This window comes from Corythoichthys intestinalis, chromosome 19, assembly GCF_030265065.1.
Source record: "Corythoichthys intestinalis isolate RoL2023-P3 chromosome 19, ASM3026506v1, whole genome shotgun sequence".
Taxonomy (NCBI): domain Eukaryota; kingdom Metazoa; phylum Chordata; class Actinopteri; order Syngnathiformes; family Syngnathidae; genus Corythoichthys; species Corythoichthys intestinalis.
The window spans coordinates 21,837-46,867 of record NC_080413.1 but is presented as its reverse complement, the minus strand read 5'-3'; the positions used below and the strand labels follow the sequence as shown (position 1 = coordinate 46,867).

At 43.1% G+C, this 25,031-nt stretch overlaps 1 protein-coding gene across 1 annotated transcript; it reads left to right on the top strand.

The window, feature by feature from the left end:
* Positions 1 to 643: 643 nt before the first annotated feature.
* Positions 644 to 22,664, top strand: flvcr1 (FLVCR choline and heme transporter 1). The gene is made up of 9 exons (XM_057823475.1): positions 644 to 1,567; positions 4,388 to 4,532; positions 7,179 to 7,319; positions 7,384 to 7,451; positions 9,363 to 9,466; positions 9,870 to 9,980; positions 10,067 to 10,172; positions 18,923 to 19,096; positions 21,445 to 22,664. Exons 1-9 carry the CDS (start codon positions 887 to 889, stop codon positions 21,520 to 21,522), a joined length of 1,608 nt encoding a protein of 535 aa, XP_057679458.1. The 5' UTR covers positions 644 to 886; the 3' UTR covers positions 21,523 to 22,664.
* The last annotated feature ends 2,367 nt before the right edge of the window (positions 22,665 to 25,031 follow it).

Sequence of the window (25,031 nt, the reverse complement as noted above, 5' to 3'; positions counted from 1 at the left end):
CCTAGTTGCCAGATGGCTCTTGAAAGAAAACCAAAACTACGGCGTGGCCCGTGCCGGACACACTCAAAGGATTCCTCATACACGAGCCAATCAGGAGGCTTATAGGTGGAGTCGGCTCCAAGATTAGGATTAGCGCATTACCGCTAATGATAAAATTCCATTCACAGCAGCCGCTCGTCCTTATTTTTTTATGTGATTTATTATTTTGTGGCATCTTCCTCTAGCCAACATGCAAACCACATCCAATCCATTTGAAGTGGCAGGACTGCCAGCGAATAAGCAGTCATTCATTACCTCATGCCAAATCTCCCAGTGTAAATGGATTTGACATCTATCAGCATCAATGGCAGCCAATCTTTTCTCAAAATGTATTAACTTAAAAAAAAAAAAGTTTTTAAAGTAAAAGCTAAATTTTTAATTCAAAATGTACTTTTTTTTTTTTTATTTTTTTAAACAAGTATCTTTTGAATTAAAAGAAAGAATTCTAATTTTTTAAGCTTATTATACATTTTAAGAAAAAAAAGTCATTGACGGCAACGGACGTCCAATCCATTTGGACCACCTGGACGTCTATTGCCGTCAATGGCAGCGAAACATGATGAGTCGCCGCAGCTTCCAGCCCCCCACCCACACACACAAGTTAAAACGCGTCGGACGTCTATCGCCGTCAAGGTGCCGCATACGTCAGCGGCTGAGTGTCAACGGCTGCTGCTTTCCTATTGGCCGAGAAGGCGTGGGGCCATCCTCCGCCCGACAACAAAGCATAAAGGCGGACCTCCGCTGTCTGCTTACTGGAGGCGTCGAAGAAGCACGGGGCTCCGCTTCCGCTTAAAGCGCTAAAGTAAAATAAAATAAAAATTGAAAAAGGAAGGCGAGTTTGCGCGCGATGGTGGCGGGCGAGCTGGTGCAGGAGCATCCTCGCGCGGACGCCGGCTCCGAGCACGAGCCCGGGGGCATCAGCCCGGAACCGGAGCTGGAGCTGCGACCCAAGCCGGAGGAAGCCTGCAGCGTCGGTGAGACGGAGCGGCCGCGGCAGCAGGAGGAGGACGAGGAGGAGGGCGAAGAAGGCGAGGCGATGCTGAAGAAGAAAAAGGAGGAGGAGGACGCGGAAGCTGCGAGACCCGCCGAGACCAAGCTCTATTGGCAGCGCTTCTTGGTCCTGGCCGTCTTCAGCCTGTATTCTCTGGTCAACGCCTTCCAGTGGATCCAGTACGGCATCTTGGCCAACGTCTTCACGCGCTTCTACCGGGTGGGCAACGACAAGGTGGACTGGCTGTCCATCGTCTACATGCTGGCCTACGTACCGCTCATCTTCCCGGCCACTTGGCTGCTGGACCGCCGCGGCTTGCGCCTGACCGCGCTGCTGGGCTCGGGCCTCAACTGCGCCGGCGCCTGGCTCAAGTGCGCCAGCGTGGGTCAGCACCTCTACCCCGTCACCATGCTGGCGCAGGTGGTCTGCTCCGTGGCGCAGATCTTTATCCTCGGCCTGCCCTCGCGCGTCGCCTCCGTCTGGTTCGGTCCCAAGGAGGTCTCCACCGCCTGCGCCACCGCCGTCCTCGGCAACCAGGTGAGGAGGAGGCGGAGACATGCGGGAGGCGCAGTTCGTCATTCCTCTTTACTCCCAAGGGCGGAGGTTTGCTCTCAACGTTTGGTAGGGGCGATGCAAAATAAACCTGTTCTGACTTATACTAACTTTCATTTGTATTGGTTCAGGTGATACACCGTTCAATTTAAACCTTTGTTTTCACAAACGACTACAGAAACATTTTTGAAAACTTCCTGAAATTGCAATATTTGAACACAAATTATATTAACGTACACAAAAAATACAAACTTGTAAATCTTCAATGAACTCCCTGGAAGGGAGTAATCCTTACATTTCTTACAGTTTAATTAACGTTAAAAGTAGAAAACATACAGGAGGATATTTCCCTCAACGCAGCTTCCTCCTCGAGTTCGAGAAATTCACACAGATTAATGTTACTAAATCTGATGCAGGTCGGACTTTGAGTAGCAAAATTAGTGGTGCGTTCCCCACCTCCACAACATTGACGTCTTCTGGCTGAAAAAAAAACTTTTAATATCCCTTGACTTCAAAGGGGGCAGAGGTGACGGCATGTTGTATTTCTGGGGGGGGGGGTCCAGTCATCAGTCAATCGTGTGTTTGAGGGGGGAAAATGGACTGGCACACTCACATTGACCTGTTTTCACATGCTAAGTCTGAACATAATGAAAGTACAGTGATCCCTCGCTACTTCACGCCCTCGGTCCATTGTGGATTTTTTTTTCAATTAATAAATACAGATGAGCCGTCGCGAGCAAATCGCGTAATTGCACTCTCCCTTCCTCCCTCTTCCTGCTCTTTGATTGTCAGGCAGTGTACTGGAGTTGCTTATTAAAGTTAACGATGATTGACAGACATTTAATGTTTGATCCTAGGTTACGAAATCTATGGTTTGTTTCTTGCCACAGATGCTTGGAAGCCGAAGCTTCAAAGTGCCGCAGGTGTCAATCATCGTTTAACTTGTTAAACAGTTTCTGTGGCAACTCATTGTGTGTAAGTGTCATTGAGTTGTCTCACTCAATGAAGCATTTAATAAAGACAAGCATTTCTTTCTTTTTTATTTTTTTTTTTTAAATGGATTGGGCGTCTACATTTTTTCTTGTTAAAAAATAATTCGGCGGGACAGTAATATGTTTAAAACTTGTCATAATGATTAGATTTGAAGTGCTAAAACAATTTCTTAAAATTTATCTTTTTTTTTGTAAACAAAGACAATAACGAAATTATTGCATCAATGAACAATTTTTTTCATAACAGTGATGAGGTAAAAACGTGTCTTGGGAGACTAAAACATAACGAGATGGATGCCAGTTGTCTGACGACATGAGAACGAGATAAAAATTTGTTAGTTTCTGTCATAAATTTACAAAGTGTGATATTTTTTTGATTGTACGTGTAGTTAGAGAGCATTTAGCAGTGTTTGCTCGTGTCACTCATGTGACGTGCTACACCTCCTCCCCAATTCAAACCAGAGTCGCTTTAAAAATCAGCCATTTTTACATTGACCTACACATAACTTTGGCATATTGACACTCAGGTGGGGAACAACATCCCTACATTGTTTAAACGGCTTGATTTCACATATTAAGATTGGCTGCTATTGACGGCGATAGACATCAACATTTGGATCGTGCGGCGATCATGTTAAAACATGGTGGTAAAATGTGAACATGATAACGACGAAACAAAACGTACCACGTCAGAAACGTCAAAGTTATCGAGTTAAAATGCAAAAATGACATCAAAACGCCAAACATTAGAATCGCAATCACGTTAAAGCAACACTAGGTAACTTCATAACCTATTGACATGACAGGGGAAACTGGGCCGATTCGTAGGGGGCCTATTTTTAAAAACTTTAAATATTTTCAAAACTAAAGCTGCTACCGACTTAAAACCAAAACAGACACCCACCTTAGCCATATAAGAGTCTCCGTGAGCAGCGGCATCCAAAAATTGATTGGATCCCTTATAAAATCCCGATTCATTATTTTTTTTATATAAGTATAACCCTAACTTAAAATGGCTATAAAAGCCTCAAATTTTACACTGGATGCACAAAAATCACCAAATGCAGAGATGATCACCTATATTTTCAGGATCAATGGCGATATTTAACATATCGTATGAGTTTTTGACCAAAATAGCAACTTAATTTTTTTAAAATTTACTGCAAGTTTTCAACAGCTAATAAATCACTCAATTTAACATCAGAAACTTCATACTTGAGGAAAACATGCAGATCAATGATAAATGACATATAAAATAAATAACACCAGCTAACCCTAACCCTGCCCAATGTTTATTCTTAAGTGTCCTTTTACCCTGGTAGCCTCCCTTTCCTTTTCTTTTGTTGCTCTGCCACCTTGCAGAATTGACGCAAAAGCATTTGCATCGACTTCCCTCTTTATAATGAAAGGGGTAAGTGACGTATGCCGTAAAGCAGTCAGCACTTTTGTGGTTTTTTTGGGTTCCTGCCACCCTCCTCAAAGTTCATTAGTGCTAGAGAGCGATACAGACCCTCAAGATATAAAGGAGGTGTCATTCAACTAGTTGTCAGTCCAAGTATCATCACAAATCTTATGAAATTATTTGGTAAAGGTTGAAAAGTTACCCAGTGTTCCTTTAAATTCATTACGTTAAAATATGAAAATAATGATAAGAAATACAAAACGTGTTATTACAATCTATTAATGGTCATTAAATTAAAATATAAAAATGCAAAACATCACGGGAGGTTATCTCGATAAAAAGTCAAATATGAAAAAGTTGAGATTCAAATGTGACAATGCGTATTATTTCAGCGTTCGCTGTGTTCCGCAGTTGGGCGTGGCCATCGGCTTCCTGTTGCCTCCCGTCCTGGTGCCCAACACGCCCGACGACGTGGCGCTGACGGCCCACAACATAGCCGTCATGTTCTACGGCACCGCCGCCTTCTCCACCGTGCTCTTCATCCTCACCGTCGTAGGTACGTTGCCCCGCCCTGGCGCCGGATCCGCACCCATTCGCCTTCGCTCCTATTTAACTCCATAGACAGTCTAATCTTTTTTTAATTAGGATGGCGATAGACGTCCGATCCATTCGGACATTCTGGCCGTACATTTTGGACCCTTTCCTGTTGATTATTAGGGCATTTCCATGGGACTTCCTGTTGATCTTGGGTCACTTCGCTTGATTTTGGCGCATTCTGGGGTCACTTCCTTTACATTTCGGATCATTTTCTGGTCATCTAAGGATATTTTCATGTCACGTGCTGTCCTTTTTGATTTTTGGGTTACTTTCTATTCAATTTAGGGCATTCTGGGGTCACCTTCTTTACATTTTGGGTCATTTCCTGGTCAAATAAGGGCATTTCCGTGTCTTTTTATTTCAAGTCACTACCTGTTCATTTTGGAACATTTCAGGCTTACTTTCCGTTCGTTTTCGGGCATTTTCTCAAACATTTTGAGTCATTGCCTGTTGATTTCTGGGTCCCTTTCAGTACATTTTGGGTTGCTTTCTGTTCATTTTGAAGCAATCCAAGTAAGTTGTTTTTGCCAAAAATAATGACCACCAATGGAGAATCACTGAACAAGTTTAAAAAAAAATCTATTTACATAGAGTTTATCTTATGTACATAGTATTTGTTTTAACCCTTTCACACCCATTGGAAATATGCGTTTGACAGCTTTTCAGGGTATCGTAGCAATTTGGTTTGTTCATATTATTATTATTTATAAAATGTGTGTGTTTAAAAAATTTTTTTTTTTTAAATTCGAAATAAAGAATCGTAGTGAAGCTGTTAATGATGTGGTGTTTTTTTGGGAGTATCCACATCGACTCAAAAACATTAGTATTGTGACGACAGTACTGCTAAACCGAACGGATTGGAGCGCCGTCATTAACGGCCAATGTGTTCAATGCGTGCCCTAGAAAGGGTTAAACTTGAGCTCTTTTGTTCTTATTGGTCTCCATAAAAAAGCCAATCAAATTTGGGGTGAAAGAATCCGATGACTCTGCTCGCTAGCTGTAAAAAGTTTTGAAGCTGCAGGTGTAGAATGTAATATAAGCCGCCACAGACGGGCCCTCATTTTGACTCGTCAAGAAGACAGGAATAACCGGAAGAGCCGCTTCCCAGCCAATATTGACGTATTACATTAACACAAACGGGACATAACAAGTAGGCCCTTCTTATGACATCCAATCCATTTGGACTAGTGGTACTGTTGTCACGATACACAAATGTAGTGCCGCAGCTATCAACTATTGAAGTATATCGATGAATTTGTTCAATTAATCGAGTAATCGGACAACAAACATTTCATGCGTCGCAGAATCATTTTAGGAGACGTATGCTTGCAATCACATTTATGTTAACATCCACATCCAATGCAAAGTGTTTCTTCAAATGATACCGAAATGCACTTTCATTTCACAAGCGCAATAAATGCAAAACATTATTTAAAACATAATTTAAAACAAATGAAAATACCTCAACTTCAAATTAAATAGAATTTAAAAAAAATTAAGATCTAAATACAACAAAAGAACAGAAAAATGAGTTTAAATGCCTAATTAGTCAAATTGATATGTAAATTTAATAGATCAAATTAAACTTGCATAGCAAAAGTCGACTGGCTTAAATGCAATAAAATGCTAACTTTTTTTTTTTTTTTTTTTTTTTGCAATTCTCTTTACAAATCAATCAAACCCATATTCCCACAAAAACAACTCATAAACATGCCTCCAAACTAAATTACAAGTGCATAAACACACATTTTAGCTCAAACCATAGATTTAATAATATATTGGCGGGGCGCGGGGCCGATTAATAGGGGGCCTATCTCCATCAAAGCTGACCGAGTGGAAACACAGACAAAGAGCTTCTTCCGTTAAAAATTCTTGTGAATAAATGCAGAGTTTTGTGGGAATGTGTATTTGAACAATTTGTTAAGAGCATTGTTTGAAAAGAAAAAAAAAAAATCATCGTTGACATTTTATAGTGTTTAAGCTAGCGGACTTTTGCTATGCAAGTTAGCCAATTGTTCTTTTGTTGTACTTCGATCCTCATTCATCAATTTTTTTTCACACCATTTGAGGCTATGCTCATGTTTATTTTGAAATGCATTTTATTGCGCTTGTGAAATGAAAGTGCAATTCTGCATTGTTTGAAAAAAACCCTCAGGAATTTTATTTTGGGTTCACATTTAATGCTCTTTTGAAAGTGCAAGCCTTTGTTTTACAACTCCTAAAATTTATTCCGCGACGCATTAAATGTTCATAATCCGATGACTCCATTATTCTAAATAACTCATTCGTTGTTTAATTGAGTACTTGAAAAATCGATAGCTGCAGCCTTAGTCATAATAAAGGCAAAAAAAAAAAAAAAAACCTTCCTGGAATTGCCCCAAGATTAATAGAAAGTGACCCAGAATTTGATTGGAAGTGACCCTGGAATGCCCAAATACGTACATGAAGTGACCCAAAATTAAAAGGAGTGATCTGAGTATGGCCTAAAACTGACAAAAAGACCTTTTAAGTACCCTAAAATGAACAAGGAAGTGACCTAAAATGATGGCTGTTAGCGGTAACGACAGCGCTGGACTTCGGGTCAATGACTATTCCCGGTCCACAGTGATGAAGGACCGTCCGCCGCTGCCGCCCAGCCAGGCCCGGGCCGTCCTTCCCGACGGCACCCCCGAGGACTATTCGTACCGGCGCTCGGTGGTCAACCTGATGAAGAACAAAGCTTTCGGACTGTTGCTCCTCAGCTACGGTGAGCCCCGCCGGCCGTACGCTCGTTCCGCGTCGCCGCTCCTCATCGCTCCGTTTTTGCGCAGGCATAACCACGGGGGCCTACTACTCGGTGTCCACCATCCTCAACCAGATGATCATGGCGTGCTATGAGGTAACAGGTAACCATTACATGGACCCTGTAGAATTCCATCTACTGTCAATATAGCGCCCCGGCGGCCGGGGAGACCAATCTGGCTCGGCGTGATCATTTTGCTCCCCCCCTATATTGATTGTGGTTCAAATATTTTTCTAATTTAGAAACTAAAAAGACAACTTGAGGCCTTCAAATACCGCATTTTCCACAGTATAGGGCGCACATTCAATTGGTGGCCTTTTTGAAAGTTATTTTCATAAATAGGACGCACTGCAGTAGTAATAGTAGTGGTTGCGTTATGCATCCACTAGCTGGAGCTGCTCTAAAGGGACTGTCATGCTGGGATTAACTACCGTAATATATAAACAATCAGTTTATAAAGTGCACTGTTGGTATTAGAGAAAATTGAAGGCTTTTAGGTGGAATTTATAGTTAAGAAAATACAGTAGGTCAACAGTTTTTAAAAATGTAGAAAATATTTTTTTTCCATGAAAAGAGAAATACAAAATTCAAAGTAAAAATGCAAATATTTACCCTTTTTCTTTTCGTTTTGTCGCCGTCACAAAGTAACAGTAAGACGAGGTGAAATAACGATGTCGCCATTGGGAAATGAACCGATTTAAGACTTGGTACCAGTACACGAGTCTGAAAGGGTCCGAAAGGCTTAAAATGCTTACCGGTCACTTCCTTGTTAACCCATCGTCTAACCCATCGTCTGCCACGGACGGCGCTAGACGTCCATTTGGACTGGGCAAATGATCCGATGTAACTGCAGACACAAAAGTAATGCGCGGCCTCGATCGCACAGCTCTACGGTTTTAAGGCACCAATGTTAAAGTAAAAGCATGTGATTGCGTATGTACGGTAAGAAGGAGCTACAATGTGGCTGTCAAGCAGGCAGCTTATTTCTTCTTAAGTGGTCATTTGACAAAGAATGCAAAAAGAGTGGATTTTTCTCGGAAGCAAGTCTGGTTGGTCAACGTCAGCCAATGGCGTCGTCTCCGTATACAGTATGCCTATAGAATGGAATGCATCGTCTGCTGTTATTGCTAGGGCGTGGATTTCAAATGACAACGCCCCAACAAGTTTCCTACCTACTGAAGGGAAAAGTATCTTTTCGCGTATTTACCGGTCGACTGTTTGTATGACTCTAACACACTAATTATAATCAATCAGGCAACAGTATCTTTTCTGGTATTTACTGTTTGACTGTTTATATTACTCTAATTCCATTCCATTCCAATCCACAAACAAACAGTAATCCTAAACAACGCCCAAAAACACACCCTTCTTCTGCCCCCAGCTCGCCCCGCGAGAGCCTTCAAAAAGACTGAATGTTTAACGCATCGTTGTCATTTTTATCGGGAACCTTTTGTTGACCTGTGACACTGTGACCTTGGAAGGAGTCTGCTTCCTCGCCTGAGTCTATTTCTGTTTCGCCTTGCCGTTGGATCGCTGTCGACCTGAATAAATTGTCAACTTGTGCTTCGGAGCCTTTTTTTCCCCAGCTTTCAAAATGGAGTCGGTAGAAGGGGTTAAGACTAAGGTGAACGTGTGGAGTTTGGCCTTTTGGCAGTGTTGTCGGAGTCTCGCCGGCCCGGGTCGTCGGAGCTGCGCCATTGCGGGTCCGGCGGTTCGGCTGGCGTGATTCCGGCGACCTGGCTAAAAGGTCAGATTCCGGCACTACTAACTAAATGATGATGTAAAACTAGGCCGCCACCGTCAAGCGATCAATCCACAATAAAACGATTAACAATTGAATTGACAACTATTTTGTCGAATTCTTTTCAGACATTGTTGATTCAAAATGTGGATTTTTGTTGTTGTTGTTGTTGTGGCTCTCATTCTCGTATTGGTGGTTGGCAGCCCTTCCGCTTCAAATGATTCGGATGTTATCGTGCCTTGACTTTTGCGTTTTTTTTTGTCCAGAATGAAGAGTTGAATGCGGGGAGGATCGGGTTGACGTTGGTGGTGGCCGGCATGGTGGGCTCCATCCTCTGCGGCCTCTGGCTGGACCACACCAAGACCTTCAAGTGGGTCACGAGCACATTTTCGGCCGTAGACTTCCATTCATTTGGATTAGGATCACCGTCAATGGCGGCACATGAGAACAAAGGGGAAAGTAAAGATTATTTTCTGTTTTTTTTTTTTTTTAAATCACAACTGTCAAAAATACATTGACAGAATAATTACGGTTTTCTTTTATTTAAAGTATTTTTGATGGAGAATATTTACTGCAGTACAATGTAAAAGTGGACTATTTTCCTACAAAGTTTTTTTAAAATGAATAAAAAGAATATTTACAGCGTTATAAAATGAAAACGGTAGAATCCATTGGACAATATTGACTATTAGCTAGGCCACCTCCCTACTCCAAATGAAATGGACGTCCGTCACCGTTCGTGGGAGAGAAAAATGGGAATTTTTCTGTTCCAGATTGACCACGCTGTTGGTCAACGTCTTAACTTTTGCCAGCATGGTGGTGTTCACCTTCACGCTAGATTTGAACAACATCTACTTGGTCTTCTTCACGGGAGGCCTCCTCGGGTAAGTATTTTGGTTTTCAACTCCTTGACGGCGCTGGACGTCAAATTCCGTTTGGACCCATTGAGCGGATGTTACTGGTGTCGCAGGTTCTTCATGACGGGCTACCTTCCCGTGGGATTTGAGTTTGGAGTGGAGATCACCTACCCGGAGTCAGAGGGAACCTCGTCCGGACTCCTCAACACTTCGGCGCAGGTTGGAAATGTTCCGATGTCACTTAGGCTAGGTTCGTACCGCAGGTCTTAATGCGTAATTCCGATTTTTTTGTCATTTCTGTTTTTTTGGCGTGCCCGTTTAGACTGCCTATGTCCATTGAGCCCGTTCAAGTATTACGCATGTGCACGAACTCAAAGTCAGACACGCATTGAGCAAACTGAACCGCGTGCGCAGAAGCATCAAAACAAAACAGAAATAAATAATCCCCGTTCAGTCTTATATTCAAAGTTGATCTAAATATAGAACTCATCCATGCACTGTGCGTGCATGACGCACGGGCAGTTTGCCCCGACTCTCAGCCATGTTAGCAATATTGAAATATAGCTCATTTGGCGCACAGAAAGAAAAGCGAGCATTCTCAGCCTTACCTTCACCCCCACTTTATTTTTTTTATGACTGTTGTCAAGCCCGCCTCTTCCCTAAAATCTGAGTTCATGCGAGACTCTAGCGCTAATGTGCAGCTCCATCGCTGCCGTGGTCCGTGCCTCTCGCTCTTTGCTGCATGAAATCCGATTTGGGACACTTCAAAAGTCAAAAGTCAGCTTTATTGTCATCTTCTTCATATGCGCAGGTCATACAAAGAAAAAATTGTGTATCTCTCTCTATCCCTATGAAACACATAACACAGGACTAGAGCTGTCCCAACTAGTCGACGTCATCGATGACGTAAATGCGTCGACGGGTTAAAAAAAAAAAAAAAAAGTACATGTGGATAAAGTTTAGAATGGCGGACGCTCGCCATTCAAGTGGTGAAAGCGGCATAAGGACAAAAAAGCGGACCAGAACGGCCAGAGCCTGGAATTATTTCAAGGACTATATGGAGGGTGCCACTGTGTGTCTCTTTGCCAAGCTGAGCTCTCATACCACGGTAGCACGTCGGCTACGTACTTTGTTTTTAATCTACTCTGCTTCTGCTACCAAAAGCTGTATATCTCGACATCTCTGTGCACTGCATGCAAATTGTATTTATTAGGATCATGGAGGCTGCCACTTGGGAAAAAAAAAAAAAAAAAAAAAAATATATATATATATATAAAAGTATACTTGGTGTAATAAAAATATATACGGAAACACAGCGCTGGCCTGCCTACTATAATCCATGACTGCACTAATGTTAATTACTTTATATTATAAAGTACTGTATTATTGACGATATACATATAGGAGTATACTCTAAAATTAATACTATATATTTAATTCTTGTTACTATGACTATGTGTGCCTTGATTCAAAATAATTGTGGTAAAATTTCAGTATGCCTTCTGCTTTATCTATTTTCAGGGTAAAACAAACAAAAGTATTTCCCCTCCCCAAAAAATGCAGAATGCACACCAGAAAGAGCATCTGAACTCACACCCAGTAATCTGAAATTGTTTGTCCTGGACATGAGGCCGATTGCAATTCATTTTAACATTAAGAACAATATAGACATACCACAAAAAGAAGTAAGAATTGTTTTGACTCCTGTTAAAAAGGTGAAGTCAATGTGTTTCCGTTTACATTTTTTTGCACTAGTTAATGCCAGCAGCATTTGATCTCATTGTTTGTGATTTATTATTGATATTTATGTTTATTATTTCTACTTTAATAAAGAACTTAAGTGTTCCAAATTTTTTTGAGTGAATTGATTAAGGTTAAAAAAAGTTCATTATTAAATTAGTAAAAAAAAAAAATAAAAATAAAAAAAAAAAAATATATATATATATATATATATATTACATTAGTCGACTAATCGTAAAAATAGTCGGCTGACTAATCAGGAGAAAATTAGTCGTTTGGGACAGCCCTACACAGGACGAACATAAGTGAGACATACAAACATTGGAACACAAACTTGACAGTTAAAAACTGACAAAAGGACTAATCGTAACAATAATAATGAAGGGATGTAGTGACAGTCCATTGTTGTGTATTGCAAGGCCCAAGCAGTTCTTATGAGGTAGTAGTATTAAAGTGCTCTGCGTGTGTATGTGTGGAAGTCAATGATGGGAGGCAAGGGAGGGAGTTCGACATCCTGACGGCCTGGTGGATGAAGCTGTTTGTCAGTCTACTGCTAGTTGTCTGGCTCCAGTACCAACTTCCAGAGGGCACCAAGCTGAAAAAGTTGGGCGCTGGGTGTGTCACATCTCTCACAATTGTGACAGCCTTGCAAGTGAGACGTGTGGTGTAGATGTCCTGCTTGGCAGTTCAGACCGCATTCACTTTCTTGAAAAAATGTGACCCAGATTGGATTTGAACCACATTTGAAAGTGAACTAGATCGGATTTGAAATGGTCCACTTTTATGAGAGCTGTCCCATACAGATCATCAAGTTTATGCCCCACTCGAGTCGGAAAAACAAGAAAACAAATCGGATTTGTGCATTAAGACCGGCGGTATATGAACCTACGAATAGAAATGTTGCAAAAGATGTATCTAGGTCTCATTATTTTAAATATTGAAAACTCAATTCAATACAGTTTACTTTATTAATCCCCTGGGAAGGTTCCCTCATGGAAGTTAAAAAAAAACAACAAAAAACAACACATTAATATTTTATTTTTCCCTTTATTAATCAAAAAAATAAGACCGACTATTGCCTTTTTTCCTGTTTGACAATATTAAAATGGATGAATTAAACATTATTTTAAATATTACTTTAAATAAGACATTTACTTTTATTTACTTTTTGAAATTATTTAAACATAACATTTTAAAATGCATAAAAAGAATATCATTTTTTAAATAATTTATGTAAAATTAGATAATTATAAAATAAATATGGGTAACAATTTGACAGTGGTGTCATAAGACCATCATTACTATGACATGACACTGTCATGAGCATTCGTAAATGCTTTTAATAGATGTCATCAAGTGTCTTCTAGCAAATTTTGTAACTTTTGAATGGATGTAAAAGATGCAGACTGGACATAAATGGCGCTAGTGACAAAATAAATAACATCTGTCCTAAGCATATATTAATGCTAATGGTTAGGTCATGTCACAGTTATGACGGTCTTATGACGCCACTGTCAAATAAAGTGTAACCAAAAATGTGTATAGTATTAAGACTACAGTGGTACCTCTACTTACCAAATTAATTGGTTCTGGAATTACTTTCGGGAATTAAATTCTGTAAGTAGAGATGCGTTTTCCATGTACATGGCCTCATCTGTACCAAAATTGAGACCTAAATCTTTTATAATGTATCAAAACATCTAACAAATACATCTTACAATGAGATATTGTACAATAAACATATGGCAACAAGAGTTGTGCATAATGTAAAAAAATAAAGAATAAAAGTTAACACACTCATGTAAAGCTTTCACAACACAAGGGGTGAATGAAGAGGATGCTGAGATTCGCACACACACACAGTAGAGGTTTCTCTCAGCCAACTGGATGCCAGGAATGCTAGGCAATAGCCAATGGCAGCGCAGCTATTTTACTGAAGGAATCTGACCTCTTTTTTTTTGTTGTTTTGTTTTGTTTGAAATAAAATCTTGTCCTGTTCAGCTGTTTGACACGGAGAATGGAAGTCTTAGTGTCAAGATGGTCTGAAAAGTTTTAAAGTGATCCTCGATTTTAAAGACATGTTGGCTCTAACAAACCACAATTGTTTTCTTGTATTAAAATATGTCGTTAGAAACACATAAAATGTTAAATCAATGGCAATATTTTATAATATTTAGTGCATATTTTGACCGATAGTTGGCGCCATGTTCTGCGGGCGCGGACTGATGACGTAGATGATATTTTTCCAATCGTGTTGCGTGTGTACAACAATTGTGTATTGCTGGCTTAACTCGCGAAGTAAAATGACACGATGTGCTGCTTATGGATGCAATTTCGAGTCAAATGGAAACAAGGAGAGTGATGCGAGTCTCCACAAATTTCCTGTTGACAAGAAGAGGAGAAAGGTTTGGGAAAATGCCTGTAGACAAGCAAATCTTCCCAAACAACCAAGGCTTTGTTTTCGCCATTTGTCTTCTACCGCGTTTGAGGATTTTAGTCGACGACAACTAATGAAAGATCTCACCGGAGTGGCTAGATATAAGCGCAGACTAAAACCAAATGCTGTTCCAACTATTTCTCCGCACAAGAAGCCTCAGCCTGCTCGGATATCGAGTGAAATGCGCGCAATGAAGCGAGACAGACGAGATACTCTGGCCGCCCTCTTAAGCACCCAGGCCGCTCCTGTCGCTACAGCGGGAGGCGAACCTTCGGCCGTACCGCTAGTCACAGAGGAAGCTAATAATTCACCTCTACTGTCAGTTCATCAGGCAGTAAGTGTGTGTGTGTTCAGTATTCACCTAATATGAGTGATGCTGCCACTCAAACTGATCAAAGCACGTCCAATGCAATTCATTCAATGCAACACAAATGTCCCAACCCCACTGATAAAGCAATAAATTATCATCAACGCCGGAATGGCATACATGTGAAGTCAAAATCCATTTTAGGGGACTCCCTCTGAAAGCTCATCGCGAGAATGGCAAGAGTGCCAAACAGTAATCGGAGAAAAGGGTGGGTACTTTGAAGATACTAGAATATTACACGTTTGTAGTTATTTCACCTTTTTTCTAAGTACACAATTCACACGTGTGCATTAGTAGCAAGTTATAACAGAATTCACCGGCGGAAATTATGTTGGCACGTTGTGTGGTTGGGGGGGGGTTACTTTGTGAAGGGAACAGCTGGAAATAACGTTACCTTCCGCGGGTCGCATGCCAGACAGACATTGCTATTTCTTGCAGTCAAAATGTCAATAAAACAACGCGGATTAGCTCCGGGGTTTGATACTCCGCCTCCTTCCCTAGCTCGCCACACATTTATAGTTTTATTGCCTTCAGTGAGAGTTTATAATGTCAATGGTCATGAAAATAAAAAGGCACGTATGCCAAGGTGTTTTGGCCTGTACTGTATGTAAAGCATACAACAGCTCTGGATGATAACAATCTACACAATTATATTGGAATAGGTTGTACTGTATGTAAAGCACACGACAGCTCTGGATGCTAACAATCTACATAATTATATTGGAATGAGTTTGATGACGCAATAACTCACCTTGAAGATCTGCTGACAAAAACCTGAGTTCCGACTGCATACGCTCTCTCGCTCCGTTGTCATCGAGATGCACTTGCCGCAAGTACACCTGAAGTTTAGCCCAACTCTTGCCTCATCAAGTATTTCTTGCTCTGCATTTCGCCTTTGCTGCTCGTCTTGTGAACGACCGACAGTGCTGTCCTGCTCTTCACTTTTCCGCTCTGGTTCAAATTGGAAGGGACGAACCGACGACATGTTGGGATAGCTAATGAATGACACGCTGAAGTCCGGCAGCGGGACTTGTGACGTCACAGCACTGCGACGTCAACAACCATGGCAAACAATCAGTTAAAATAATTTTACAAATTTTATTAAAACGAAAACATTAAGAGTGATTTAGTCTCAAATTATTATAACTCATACTAAGATGTATCTTTTAAGAATTACTTGTCTTAAAACTAGAGGATCACTTTAATGTTTCACATTGAGAGTATGACATACTCCCATTGTGATCATTCAACATACCTCGTTTATTATGACAAAGCAGCGAACAGGAAGGAGTTATGGGGGAAAAGAAGGAGAGAGAGAGAGAGAGAGAGAGAATAAAACACAAACAACAACAAGAAATACACTGAACGCCTACACTAATTATGAATATGTTGGTGCTATCGTCAGCTAGATGTATTTCCGGTTGCCACCGTGTGGAGGGGCCTGTTGCCCAGGGAAAGAAGGTGGCGGAGTCATCTAGAAACCAGTAATCGTGTGAATCCCTTGTGAGTGTAAGCCCGTCGGCAGTCGACCCCACGCCGCCCCATCTCCATGTCCCGGCACCGGGACCCGCCACCCGAGCGCGCCCAATCATAGCCAGCCGCGCGCGAGCCCCACCAAACACGCGACAGCCATGCAAAGAAGTGTAGACGCCGCGCGAGCGCCAACCCTGGGCCACAACCCCCCCCCCCCCCCCCACCCAGCCAGCCTGGCGAGGAAGGGCCAGCGCAGCCTATCCCTCCTCCCGCAGCCCAGCAAAGGAGGCATCCTCACTAACCCGGGATCCAGGGTATTCCCCCGGGCCACCCGCGCCCCAATCAACCAGCCTTCAGGGATGGGAAGAGGCGACGCATCACCAACCCAACGCCCAACCCCGTCCGCCCACCCGGCCTACGAGCCACAGCCGCAGCCCCCCAACCGGCACAGCATGCCACGTGACCCCCAACAGCCCACCGAGGCCAGGACAGGGCAGGGTTCCCCGCCGGAGCAGGCGACACCCAGCCGATACACCGGCGTCCAGCCAGCGACCCACGATGGAGCGCAGGGCGGATACCCAGGCAGATTAGAGAGGGGAAGGTGGAAGCAGTAAAACGCCGAGGAGCTGCCGCAGGGCGACGCGAGATCGGAGCCCTGACCTCCCCCCACTCTCGCAGTTGGCAATCCAGGCACAGGGGAGGCCACGCACCGGGAGCCATGCCATAGAGAGAAAGTGTGGGACCCACCTACCACCCTATTACTGCGGCTGGCAGGTCCCCGGCTGGCAGCCATTACCCAGCACCCTGATAGGATTTTGTGGGGAGGGTAGTGCAATGTATGCATTAAAATAGGAGAGCTCGGCTTGGCAGTGGGACCGCTGCATGGAATTTCTACCCAGCCGCCCGTCCCACCGCCCTTTGCCGGAGCTCCCCCGTGGAGAATGATGTGTGTGGTGCGTTAAAAAAGGTGCAGGAATGGCTTGGCCAGCCGTGACGAGGTAACCGTGAGCACTCCCCCAAACAGGTCCAATCCATCCCACAACCTTGGTGTATAATGGTGTAGGGCAGGGGTGTCCAAACGTTTTGCAAAGGGGGCCGACCTTGGCTGACGGGCTTTACATAGAACAATATATTTAAATACATTTTAGCAAGCCATTCTGTGTGTCACATTTGGTTTATTATTACTTTTTAAAAATTCATAATTTCAACAATCTCGCAACTAGCCTTTGTGGCGTTCTCTTTGGACTGTCGGGCTCTTGCGAAATACTGCTGCTGTAAAATTAAACTAGCTTCAAGTTGCTTCAATTTCTCGCTGCGTATCTTCCCCGTTATCTTGTCGTACATGTCAGCGTGTCCTGTTTGGTAATATCGCCTGACATCGAACTCTTTGAAAACAGCGACTGTCTCTTTGCAAACGGGGCAGACACAGTTGTTGCTTATTTTAGAGAAGAAATGGTCCAATATCCTCCTATCCTTGAAGCATCGGCCATCGCAATCAACTATCTTTTTATTTTTTATTGATTGTCGCCATTTTAGAAAATCTGAATTAAAGGGTCACACGGGGTAATGTTGCTTAGAGTGCTGCTGCCTTTTAGTGGGTAGATGAGGAGCAGCATTTAGTGTGTAAGCCACTTCATATGCTGGTAGCAGTACTGCTGACCAAATTATTAAGTCTGTGTGTGGGCCAGACGTTATTGATTTTATGACAGAGCCTGGGGGCCGGATAAAATTTGACCACGGGCTGCATTTGGCCCCCGGGCCGGACTATGGGTATGTCTGGTGTAGGGGGAGCCGGGCCGGGACTGTATGGCCCCGTCCCAACTCTGCCCAGAGGAATGAATGAGTATGTAGGTGCCGGAGTGAAAGATATTTACAGTGCAAAGTGAGGAGTGTGTGAATTAAGAGGCAGGCTACCGCAGGCGTGGCCCCGTCCGCCAGAGCGAGCGCCAGGACCGGAATCACGCCAGCCGAACCGTCAGACCCGCGCTGGCACAGCTCCAATGACCCGGGCTGGAGGGATTCCTTCATCCCTTCCAAAAGGCCAAACTCCGCGCATTCACTTTCGTCTTAACCCCTTGTACTGACTCCATTTTGAGAGCTGGAAAAAGGCTTCGAAACACAAGTTGACAATAGTCGACAGCAATCATACAGCACAGAGGGACCCGGGCGAGGATCCAAGGTCACCATATCACAAGTCAACAAAAGGTTTCCGAGAAAAATGGCAAGGATTAGTTAAACATTCAGTCTTGAAAGCTCTCGCGGGGCGGGCTGTGGGCAGAAAAGAGGGTGTGTTTACACGTTGTTTAGAACTATTGTCTGTTTGTGGATTTGACAGGAGGATTCGGGAGTTTCTGTTGTCAGGGCAACAAGAGTTGTGGATTTTGCCACCTCAGTGTCAAAGGGGCACTTGGAGTCTTGTCAGTCGTGTTATCAGTTGGATATCCGGCGTTGTCCGGTGTTCCTTCTGTTGGGACAGGACGTCCCGCCATTTGCTCTGGGCTGTCCGGGAGAACTGACTGCGAGAGTTGACAGTGCAGACGTGGGCTTGTAGATGTCAGCGTCAGTCTTGCTCAGTCAGTTGCATGACGCACACATTGAGCTTCCGTGATAAGAAGGCGTCATGTAGGTCTTATGCCCTATATTCTGCTTGTTTTCCTTAAACTTTGGTGTAAGTGCTATTGATTTTATATTGGGTGTGTTAGAGTAATAAAAACAGTCGATCGGTAAATACGAGAAAAGATACTATTCCCTGATTCATTATATTGTGTTCGAATAATGCAGTTAGACGGTGCCTACGAGAAAAGGCACTATCTCCTTCATTACCTTCGGTAAACTCTGGTAGCGGTGTGTCTTAACCTGAAAATTCTGTATGTAGAAACGTTCGTAAGTAGAGGGACCACTGTATGTGTTTGATTAAAAACCCACATTAATGTTGAATTTGTGTGCACGCAGATATTTGGTGTGATTTTCACACTGATTCAGGGCAAACTGACCACAGACTACGAGAAGCCATTAGCGGGAAACCTCTTCCTCTGCGCCTGGATCTTCCTGGGAGTGGTGCTGACGGCCTTCATCAAGTCCGACCTCAAACGGCACAACGTCAACATCGGCAAAGACCGCCAGGCGGTAAGCGTGCAGACAGTCTCCCGGGATATGACCTTCACACGTCGCGCCCGCTTTGTCCTTTTCTTTTCTCCGCTGGCTCCAAAGAAAACAAAACGTTGGCAGTTTGTTCATTCGCTGCCAACCCTCCTTTTTCAAATGGATCGGATGTCTAGCGCCGTCAATGGCGGATAATGAGTTTAAAAGAATCAAATTTAAAGACTAATTATGACTTGATTTTCTATTTTAATGCGTCGACTTGGATGGGGATGTCGCTCCTACCAACATGGCCGCCCTAAGCCCATCTTGGTAAGGGCACCAAAAGGTCTTTTCACTCTTCTGCCATCAATTGAAATGATCGCTAATGGATGTCTGTTCCATTTGAAGTGGGAGGATGGCTGATTCTATGAATTGTAATTCAATGAACATGCGAGCAACTATCAGGTGCGTACCGCCACCTACTGTACAATAGTGTGCAGCACCCATCTGAGGGCGCGCTGCTCTCAGTGTTGTTTTTTATTGGTCAATATCTTGTTCACCTGACTAGTCTTGCTTGTAGTCGTGTTGCTGCCTCTAGTGCTCACTTACGGTATAGTTGCAAGGGGCTTATCTATTGTGCTAGAGCAGGGGTGGGCAAACTATTCCACAAAGGGCCGCAGTGGGTGCGGTTTTTTGTTGCAACCCATTAAGAGGACACATTTTCACCAATCTGCTGTTTTACAAGTGCAATCAGTCGATTGCAGTCAGGTGCTTCTCATTTCTGCTGAAACCTCATTGGTTATACTATCCGTGCTGGGTCAGTTGGAACAAAGACCAGGACCCACTGCGGCCCTCGAGGACCGGTTTGCCCACCCCTGTGCTAGAGGCATGAAAACGAAACTATCAATTCACAATGAGAAAAACAAGAAAACAAACCCAGTACACAGGCGACAGTTTGCAAAGTAGTGGTAGAGGGGAAGAAGTAAAAAGTACAGATACGTGCTGTAAAATGTAGTGAAGTAAAAAGTACCACTTCACATTTTACTCGAGTAAAGTAGATACACAAAAATGTACTTAAGTACAGTAGCAAAGTACCTTTACTTGGTTACATTCCACCACTGGAAATAAGCTAGTTAGCACTTGATATTAATGTGAATGCCTTGACTTGGATGGAAACGTCGCCCCTGCCAACATGGCTGCCATGAGGCCATGCTGGCAGGGGCGACGAAAGGTCTTTTCATGCTTCTGCCGTCAATTAAAATTAGTGCTAATAAATGTCCGTTCCATTAAAAGTGAGAGGGTGGCCGACAGTGTTGCTTTCATCAACTATAACAAAAATATTTCGTCAACAGTTTTTTCATGACGATGACGAGTCATTAACGAGCTAAAAACGTGTTTTGGGGGACTAAAACATAACGAGACTAATGCCAGTTTTGGTCTGACGAGACGACAGCGACACGAAAATGCGCCGTAGTGTCCGTCACATGGTCACAATGTGTGACATGTGTAGTTAGCCTGCATCGTAGCAGTGTCTGGTTGTGCCACTCATATGACGTGCTACTGCTCTCCAGTCTCCACGCTTGCACACACGGTAAGATTTGTTTTCTTATCTTTGGCAGAGAGAATATGCAATGTTGCCTGGGCCTTTAGAGGTCTATGCTGAGTGATCATTACACACAAAATATAACTTGTGGCGTTAGCATAGCATTCACGTTGACTGCTATGCTCACGTTAGCATTAGGATAATGCTAATGGCAAGCGTGGTCTTAAACTCTTGAGTTTACAGAAGAAAGCATTTTTTGTTAATTCGACTAAAACTAGACAAAATTAGTCTTGACTTTTTGTCAACAAAAACTAGACGAAGACAAACACATTTTGAAATGACTGAAATATCACTAAGACAAATAAGTGTTATCATCCAAAAGACTGAAACGAAAATGAAAAGGGCTGCCGAAAACAACATTGGTGGCCAATTCAGTGAATTCTAATTAAATGAATGTTCGTTCATTTACTGCCAGCCCTCACACTTCAAATAGACCGGAAGTCTAGCAACACCAGTGGCAGCTAATGAGTAAATAGCAGACGCTTTGAACGTGATAAAATAAACTTCAGTTTAGAAATAAGATAGTTAGGATTTGATTTGAATGTGAATGCATGGACTTGGATGGGTACGTGGCCCCTACCAACATGGCTGCCATGAGGCCAATTCAGCAGGGGCGAAGAAAGGTCGTTTCGTGCTTCTGCCGTTAATTGAAACGAGTTTATCGCTAGTAGACGTCCGTTCCTTTTCAAGTGGGAATGAGCGGACGCGCGTTCATTCGCTGCCATCCCTCCCACTTCAAATGGATTGGACATCTTTCCAAAGGGATCTTCTGTCTGTTTGTTTCTTTTAGCTTTGCACGGAGCAGCCGGCAGAGGAGAAGGTCAAGCAAAAAGCTTCTCTGAGCTTCGCCAGGGAAACATCACTGTAGCCGGGGAATGCTTTTGTGCGTCCTCGCCAGCGCTGACTTTTCCTCATTTGACTTGAACGCGCTCCGGAGATTTCCAATCAAGCACAAGCGGTCGAAGGTGAGGGAAGGAAGCGGGTCAGACCGCTTTGGATTGGGGCTCATATTAACTCCTTGGTTGCCATAGACGTCCAATTTATTTGGACCGGGAGTGACGACTGCCAGCCTCTTCCCTGTTCGAACGGATCAGACGTCTGCACAACTTTAAAACACTTTTTTTTTTTTTTTTTTTTTTATAGAATGTGTGTGTGTGGAGACTGCCCTCTTGTGGACAGCAGGATGACAACATTCAATTTACTTTTGATGTGTTTTTTTAAAAACAACTTTACATTTTGTGTTTGAATAGTTTGTCATTTTTTGCGCATTGGTCAGGCTTTTTTGGGAAGGCCTACATTAAAAATTTAATTTAAAAAATTGTTTTATAATTTATCAAATGAAATTTGAAAATGCATACTGATTGTTTTGGAGCACTTATTTGATGACTTTTTATTTTTGCCCAAAATTTTAATTAATTAAATTATGTAAGAAATGTCATTCAGACATGAGTTTAAATTATAAAAAAACAAACAAACAAAACCACTAAGAGTAAATAGAATTAACCAAAGTTGGCTTTTTAAAAAAAAAACTTTGAAGCAAAAATGTTTCCAGAAAATTTGAAAGTTGCTCATTTTAGTGATTTAAGGTATTAAATATATGTATTTTTAGTGTTGCACTTTATTTAGTAGGTTTATTAATAAAAGGTCATTTGGAACTTGCAAAAATGAAACTTATTGACTCATAAATAGCTCTTGGGTACATCATTTGCCTATTTATCAACTGCCACTAACGGAGACAGACTTCCAATCCGGTGGAACGAACCTCCCGTTCCGAACGGATTGGACATCTGTCGCCGCCCATTGCAGAAAAAGAAAGAGCTAATGTTGTCAAGTGTATAATTTGTTGCCTGTCAACTGCTGTGCTTTGCTTCCTAAATACTACAACAAGTACCTTTTTGGTGCCGTGTCAATAAACTGACTCTTTGCGTCACAATTCTTGTCGGTCACGCTTCACTTCCTGTGGGTTGCGTACTCCAGAAACCCTTGCAGAATTGTGCCGAGACCAGTTATTTTCAATATGTATATACTGTATACAGTCCTGGCCAAAAGTATTGGCATGCCTGCAATTCTGTCAGATAATGCTCTATTTCTCCCAGAAAATGATTGCAACTACACATGCTTTGGTACTAATACCTTCAATTATTTTGCTTACAATGAAAAATCTTGAAGGAGGAGAATGAAGAAAAAAATGAAATCATTATCATTTTACTAGGGCTGTCAAAATTATCGCGTTAACGCACGGTAATTATTTTTAAAAAATTAATCACGTTAAAATATTTGACGCAATTAACGCACATGTCCCGCTCAGACAGTATTCTGCCTTTTGGTAAGTTTTACACCAAGGTTTTTTGTGCTGTCTAACAGCGAACTCTTGTGGTCGCTTTGCGACATTGTTTATTGCTTTCTTGCCAGTTCAATATGGCTGCACGACGTCTCGGGCTGATGCCTACGTTGTAATGTTGTGCTTATATGGTATGGGGTCAGATTAGTCTCATAAGTACACACACTCATTTAACAGGAAACTCTATGGGTCAGATTAGTCTCATAAGTACACACACTCATTTAACATCTGACCCCATATATATGATCCTTGGACAAGATTTGTCCGTAAGTATGGTTGTTGTAAAGAATGTACATATTATGTTAGTAAGCGAAATGTTATAATTTTTGTATGAGACGCTTTTTGTTTATGTTTAGTGAACCTGTATAACGTGCTAAGCTAACGTTGTTGCTAATGCAATGCTTGTGTACTTTAGACCGTAGTGAAACTACAAAAAAAAAGAGGACAGTGGTTTGAGGCCATTTTATTAATAAATCAGATGAAAAAGGAAGAAGTCTGATTATTAAGGCGTCGTTCACTAGCTGTCTAGCTTTGGAAAAAGTAGACGCTTCGGAGTGAGGACAGCATAGACAGATTTAAATGACAGTAGAGTGAAATGCCAACTACATTCCTTATGTACCGTATGTTGAATGTATATATCCATCTTGTGTCTTATCTTTCCATTCCAACAAATTATTTTACAGAATATATATATAATTTTCAGAAAAATATGGCATATTTTATAGATGGTTTGAATTGCGATTAATTACGATTAATTAATTTTTAAGCTGTAATTAACTCGATTAAAAATTTTAATTGTTTGACAGCCCTACATTTTACACAAAACTCCAGAAATGGGCCAGAGAAAAGTTGTTAGGTCCTCTTCCCCTTCCTACTGAGACATGCCCACCTCCAGCAGGTGTGCATGTTTTTTAGTTGATTACAGGTCAGACGAGTGGAGCGGCCACACCTGAGGGCAATGAACATCAGCCAGCTTTAAAAGCCAAGCTGTTAGGGTTGCGTGAGCAAGAGGGGATCCCAGAGCAGACACACAGGGGTGAGATGAGTAATCTTTTATTGATGATCACAAGAATGTGGCGAGGGCTGGTGACTTGGCTCGGGGTAGTTGAGCTGGCGTGAGGCAAAGGAGCTCGGAGGGAGGCAGGCGTGGAATCCGACAAGGGGCGCGCAGAGAACAGGTCCTGGGGCGAGAGAAAAAACAAGTCGTGAGCCGGTGATCAGGAGTACGTATCAAAGCAATGCGAGAAACAACTGACGGTGGAACCAGACGAGTTGATCGGGCGACGAGGTGGAGCGTCTGCTTGGCTTTTAAAGCTGGCTGATGTTAATTGCCCTCAGGTGTGGCCGCTCCACTCGTCTGACCTGTAATCAAGTAAAAACATGCACACCTGCTGGAGGTGGGCATGTCTCAAAAGGAAGGGGAAGAGGACCTAACAGGACCCCCCCCCCTACGGGCGCCACCTGGCGCACGACGAAGAGCCCCGGGATGGGCACGGTGGAAATCCCGGATGAGCTCACGGGACAACACCCACCGAGCAGGGATCCAGGACCGTTCTTCTGGGCCGTAACCCTCCCAGTCCACCAGGTATTGGAGCCCACGGCCACGGCGGCGGACATCGAGAAGCCGCTCCACATGGTAGGCAGGACCCCCATCGATAGACAGGGGCGGCGGAGGAGGCTGAACAGGGGGAGCCAAAGGGCACGTGGAAACAGGCTTGACTTGGGAGACGTGGAAGGTAGGGTGGACTCTGAAATGGGCAGGGAGCTTGAGGCGCACGGCGTTAGGATTCACTATCTTGGTGATTTCAAAGGGACCAACGAACCGGGGGGAAAGCTTGACCGACTCAGTCTTGAGCGGGAGGGTCTTTGAAGAGAGCCACACCTTCTGACCAACGGTGTAGACGGGTGCAGGCCTGCGGCGGCGGTCAGCCTGAGTACGGGATTTCTCGGACGCACGGAGGAGTGCGGAGCGCGCTTTCTCCCAGACCTTGGAGCAACGATCAATGTGGGCTTGGACAGACGGGACGGCAATGTCG